The sequence below is a fragment of the Pecten maximus genome, chromosome 17, assembly GCF_902652985.1.
Source record: "Pecten maximus chromosome 17, xPecMax1.1, whole genome shotgun sequence".
Taxonomy (NCBI): domain Eukaryota; kingdom Metazoa; phylum Mollusca; class Bivalvia; order Pectinida; family Pectinidae; genus Pecten; species Pecten maximus.
The window spans coordinates 12,795,645-12,802,012 of record NC_047031.1 but is presented as its reverse complement, the minus strand read 5'-3'; the positions used below and the strand labels follow the sequence as shown (position 1 = coordinate 12,802,012).

General features: G+C 35.1%; 1 protein-coding gene across 1 annotated transcript; it reads right to left on the bottom strand.

Moving 5' to 3' along the window:
- Window positions 1-343: 343 nt before the first annotated feature.
- On the bottom strand, window positions 344-5,836 carry LOC117315115. Its single transcript, XM_033869259.1, has 2 exons — window positions 5,659-5,836; window positions 344-1,050 (listed from the first exon to the last, which is right to left on the bottom strand). The coding sequence occupies exon 2, from the start codon at window positions 1,043-1,045 to the stop codon at window positions 344-346; it is 702 nt and encodes a 233-aa protein (XP_033725150.1). The 5' UTR covers window positions 1,046-1,050; window positions 5,659-5,836.
- Between the last annotated feature and the right edge of the window lie 532 nt (window positions 5,837-6,368).

Below are 6,368 nucleotides of genomic sequence, written 5' to 3'. Positions count from 1 at the left end.
AATTGTTCTTCCCAAAATAGTCTCTGAAGGCTGTTTTCGTTTGGGAAAGCTCTCCGAACATCATCTTGACATGAAGCCATTAGCTCACACAGTTCCATGTTTTGTCAAACATCAACCTCCACGCCTTTACTTCTCAGCTCTTGTTTAAAATGTCTCTGTTGTCTGACAATCTCACTTTGAAGTCCTTTAATCTTTCCTTGCTGTTGTTTGATTTTTTCGATAAGAGCTTTCCTGTCCATGTTGGAATGTCTATATTGTTTTTCGATATAATTTGGGGGTGGACTGCTTTCCAGTAGGCGTGACTTTTCCTCTTGACGTGTTTTTCGTCCCCACAACATATGTCTCACTTTTGAACATGGTTGACATCTTGCACTAACAACTTGCACATAGTACTTCGAATTGTTGAAGAATATCTTGTATCTCCTTTAACAGCGCTGAAGTCACCTTCTCTATATGCTGAAGAACTTGTATCTCCGGTGTTGTTGTCAATTAGAGTTCCAACTTCAACCATACTCTGAAAGCACTCATCTGGACTCCCAAAACAAACAGTATAGCTCTTAAGTTTCTCTAAAATAGCACTTATCTTCAATGGTGTATCAAACAATGTTGGTAGACCAATCCAAAAGTCATCATCTTTACATATTTCGATTCTATGTACAAAAAGTTTAGCACTTAAATCAGTGTCAATTGTAACCGTCAACTTCACTGTTGGTTGGCTGACTTTGTCTGCGGAAGGATATAGTTCCACTATTTGAATGTACTCTGAATAAGAGTTCACTTGATAAGGGAAAGTCACAGCACTTGAAAGATCAGACCTTAAGCTGTCATAAAATGACAAAGGACCCATGATAGTGTTATCATCTGTGCCGGTGGTATCACTGCACTGGTCATTTTCCAATATACTGCACTGTGGTGCAAGGTCCTGGTGACATTCATCCTCCATTTCACTTGCTCCAAATACGTCTGTGGTACATGTGTTTTCACACCTGTCTTTCCTTCTGCGTCGGGGACGGCGACCAAGTGACTTTTTTCTGGAACAGCGCATCTTTGCTGGAAAAATAATACTAGATATTAGTTTGTTAAAAATGTTTCTCATTCTAGGTTAAAAAATGTTTGACCTTCTCCTTTCTGCAAGCAGTTATAAATGCAACATCATAACAAAATAGGTATATAAAGGTTTTTAGATGCATGACAAATTTAAATGTGAAATTAATGGAATCATTTCAATTAAAGTTATTATTGACCCTATCACGCTGATTTTTCAGTTTCTTTGGTCTTCTTTCCTATTTGATAACATATTTGATAAGTCGGCTATTCCTATAATTTCCTATTAGCTATAATCTTTGCTTTTTTCAATGATGCATTTTTTTCAAAGATTTGAAAAAGAATTCAAGAAATTCAAAAGATAATAAACTAGTTATAAGAAATATAAAAGTTGCTTAAAATCTTTCATATATCACAATTGTAACATATAATCTTAAAATTACCTCGCACAGATTATAAACAGCATAAATTTTTCTATCAAATCTAACAAAAGGTTACATGATGTTTCGCTATGCTATTTGATATTTTCAATTGGTGAAAAATCTGGATGAATGTTGTGATTTTTTATTTTTAAATTGCAAAGAAATCAGGCAATTTGTAATTAGGAAAGGGGTTGAATATTGATCGCAAATATAGAGCTGGAAAATCAGAGAATCACATTTCATTGTTGAGAAAAGGTTAAAATAATGTGATAGCATCATGTTATGTGAAGATTTGATGTAAGAAAGAAGTTGGATTTCTGTTATTGGTCTACAATTTTTGTTGTTGTAAAATTAACATGATTGTCATTGATTACTGATCAGATATCTCCAAACAAAACAGCATATAACCATGTTCCACATTGATTAAAAAAGGTGTCAAATTCACAATATTTGTAAATCCTTCATGTCAAATGATAATAAATTTAAAGTGAAATTTCAAGTATACAAATGCTTGCATGAAAGCAAATGACCATCAAAAGAAGAAAATCTAACCATGAAGTAATATTGAATAAGATTGAAGACAGTTTGTTTGGTGATCAGCTTGCTTGTTGTAGCTGATGGCTACCTCACTTACCAACATAAGGGATGTTATCTAGAATAATTTCTCGAATTAGGGTTTATTAGCTCACCTGGACCGAAGGTCCGGTGAGCTTATGTCATGGCGCAGCGTCCGTCGTCCGTCTGTCCGTCCGTCCGTCGTCCGTCAACATTTACTTCAAATCGCTACTAGTCAAGCAGTTCTTATTGGATTTTGACCAAATTTGGCCAGAAACATCCTTGGCAGAAGGGGAACAGATTTTGCATAAATGGTGACTCTGACCTCCGAGGGGCCAAAGGGGCGGGGCCCAATAGGGGAAATAGAGGTCATTCTTTTAAATCGTTACTAGTCATAAAGTTATGAATGGATTTGAACCCAACTTGGTGAGAGACATCCTTGGGGGAAGGGGAACAGATTTTGCATAAATGGTGGCTCTGACCCCTGAGGGGCCAAAGGGATGGGGCCCCAATAGGGGAAATAGAGGTAATTCCTTTAAATCGCTACTAGTCATAAAGTTATGAATGGATTTGAACCCAACTTGGTCAGAAACATCCTTTGGGGAAGGGAAACAGATTTTGCATAAATGGTGACTCTGACCCCCGAGGGGCCAAAGGGGCGGGGCCCAATAGGGGAAATAGATGTAATTCCTTTAAATCGCTACTTGTCATAAAGTTATGAATGGACTTGAACCCAATTTGGTCAGAGACATCCTTGGGGGAATGGAAACAGATTTTGCATAAATGGTGACTCTAACCCTAAAGGGGCCAAAGGGGCGGGGCCCAATAGGGGAAATAGAGTTAATTCATTTAAATCGCTACTAGTTATAAAGTTATGAATGGATTTTAATCCAATTTGGTCAGAAACATCCTTGGGGGAAGGGGAACAGATTTTGCATAAATGGTGGCTCTGACCCCAAAGGGGCCAAAGGGGCGGGGCCCAATAGGGGAAATAGAGGTAATTCCTTTAAATCGCTACTAGTCATAAAGTTATGAATGGATTTGAACCTAATTTGGTCAGAAACATCCTTGGGGGAAGGGGAACAGATTTTGCATAAATGGTGACTCTGACCCCAAAGGGGCCAAAAGGGCGGGGCCCAATTGGGGAAATAGAGGTAATTCCTTTAAATCGCTACTTGTCATAAAGTTATGAATGGATTTGAACCCAATTTGGTCAGAAACATCCTTGGGGGAAGGGGAACAGATTTTGCATAAATGGTGACTCTGACCCCCCGAGGGGCCAAAAGGGTGGGGGCCAATAGGGGAAATAGATGTAATTCCTTTAAATCGCTACTAGTCATAAAGTTATGAATGGATTTGAACCCAATTTGGTCAGAAACATCCTTGGGGGGAAAGGGGAACACATTTTGCATAAATGGTGACTCTGACCCCCCGAGGGGCCAAAAGGGTGGGGCCCAATAGGGGAAATAGATGTAATTCCTTTAAAGTGCTACTAGTTATAAAGTGATGAATGCATGCATGTTCTAAAAACTATTCTTGAGATCTTTCAGACCTTTAGAGTCTGGACTTCATTAATCTTTTAAGCAGTTCGGATTCCCACACTATAACCATATATAGCATTGTTAGAGATTTACAAATAAAACAAATTCAATATGAACATTATTTTGACATTTGGTCCAATTCAACCAGGTGAGCGATACAGGCCCCATGGGCCTCTTGTATTCAATTGCCAAAGGACAAGTAGAGGGGAGAATATGAACTAAATCTGTCCAGGACATAGCTTGTTCACAACTTGTACTGTACGTGTTTTATTTCTAAAATAAGTGTGACATATATATGTGACCTTTAATGTTAAAATTGATGATATTCCATGCCGCCATTAGATAAAAAATGTGGATATTTGATGCAAAATTAAAGCACTTTTTTCAAAATAATTTCCAACAAAAACTAAATCATGACTCGTGAAATTTATTCAGCTTTTCATTGACTTAAAAATGGAAAGGATTGGACAATTATTTTTTGAGAAAATGTGCACACAAAAGGTAGTATATATTTGACAATCACTGTTTATTATACTCGGTAAGTGCCGCCATTAGGTAAAAAAATGTCGATATTTAATGCAAAATCTAAGCACTTTTTTCAAAATAATTTCCAATAAAAAACTAAATCATGACTCGTGAAATTTATTCAGCTTTTCATTGATTTAAAAATGGAAAGGATTGGACAAGTATTTTATGAGAAAATGTGCACACAAAACGTAGTATATATTTGACAATCATTGTTTACTATACTCAATCAGTTTTTCATTGATTTAAAAATGGAAAGGATTGGACAAGTATTTTTTGAGAAAATGTGCACACAAAAGGTAGTATATATTTGCAAAATTGACAATCATTGTTTACTATACTCGGTAAGTGCCGCCATTAGGTAAAAAAATGTCGATATTTAATGCAAAAATCTAAGCACTTTTTTCAAAATAATTTCCAATAAAAACTAAATCATGACTCGTGAAATTTATTCAGCTTTTCATTGATTTAAAAATGGAAAGGATTGGACAAGTATTTTATGAGAAAATGTGCACACAAAAGGTAGTATATATTTGACAATCATTGTTTACTATACTCAGTAAGTGCCGCCATTAGGTAAAAAAATGTCGATATTTTTTGCAAAATCTAAGCACTTTTTCAAAATAATTTCCAATAAAAACTAAATCATGACTCGTGAAATTTATTCAGCTTTTCATTGATTTAAAAATAGAAAGGATTGGGCAAGTATTTTTTGAGAAAATGTGCACACAAAAGGTAGTATATATTTGACAATCATTGTTTACTATACTCGGTAAGTGCCGCCATTAGGTAAAAAAATGTCGATATTTAATGCAAAATCTAAGCACTTTTTTCAAAATAATTTCCAATAAAAACTAAATCATGAATCGTGAAATTTATTCAGCTTTTCATTGATTTAAAAATGGAAAGGATTGGACAAGTATTTTATGAGAAAATGTGCACACAAAAGGTAGTATATATTTGACAATCATTGTTTACTATACTCGGTAAGTGCCGCCATTAGGTAAAAAAATGTCGATATTTAATGCAAAATCTATGCACTTTTTTCAAAATAATTTCCAATAAAAACTAAATCATGAATCGTGAAATTTATTCAGCTTTTCATTGATTTAAAAATGGAAAGGATTGGACAAGTATTTTATGAGAAAATGTGCACACAAAAGGTAGTATATATTTGACAATCATTGTTTACTATACTCGGTAAGTGCCGCCATTAGGTAAAAAAATGTCGATATTTGTTGCAAAATCTATGCACTTTTTTCAAAATAATTTCCAATAAAAACTAAATCATGACTCGTGAAATTTATTCAGCTTTTCAATGATTTAAAAATGGAAAGGATTGGACAAGTATTTTTTGAGAAAATGTGCACACAAAAAGGTAGTATTTAACTACAAACAAGGTACGTCATATTTGAACCAGTATGCTTTTCACTCAACACGACCGTCGGCAAAAACAAAAATACGACAAAAATCACATACATCAATTCCAATTTCACAATAAATTAAACATATGACATGTTATCAAAACAGTCTGTATCAATAATGTGGGCTAATGATGACGTAATACTTACTTCAAATGGTTTGTTTACATGTCAATTTTCTGGTTCAGCGAAGCGGTGTGGAAGCCATGCAGATATGTGTAGGTGGCGCTTCAAAAACAGGGGAGTTAACTCGATGTAACTCTCGCTACGTCGTTACTAGTAGAAAGAGGGAGTTACGAATCCCTCTATATATGTCCCTGATTTTATTTACTTGTTGAGAAATCTTTGTAAGATTTCAATCATTGATTCTTTTTTACTGTTGCGAAATCTTTGTAGATTTCTTTCATGTATATATTGTAGAATTATGAGGATATCTGTTTCATTTGGTTAGGCAATCTTGGTAGGATTTTGTTCATTTTAAGATTGTTTTTCAAACTTATGTTTAATTTTAATGTTTTTCTATATTGCATTTACTGCTTTATTCAATTTAGTATGTACATGTCCATACACACCTCAAGTGGTATTCGGTTATAATTGAGTGAGTAAACACTTACCAGCTGGCCTTAGAGCACGGATAAATCCTACCTCCCTCTTCCCTAGAAAGGGGAGAGGTTGGGGCAGCCCGCTCGCAGCACACTTGAGGTGTTACATGTTAAGTTTTGTACAATTTTTAGGTTTGGGCTGATTTTCCCCCTCACCTACAATAGTCATATATAGAAAGTTATCCTGATTAGGATAAACCGTGTTATGTAATGTTAATTTTCATTACATAAGGTTATGTAATTAAATATTTCATGTCG

What these genes read in the sequence shown, in the direction of transcription:
- LOC117315115 (XM_033869259.1), bottom strand. Translation starts at nt 1,045, where the DNA reads ATGCGCTGTTCCAGAAAAAAGTCACTTGGTCGCCGTCCCCGACGCAGA.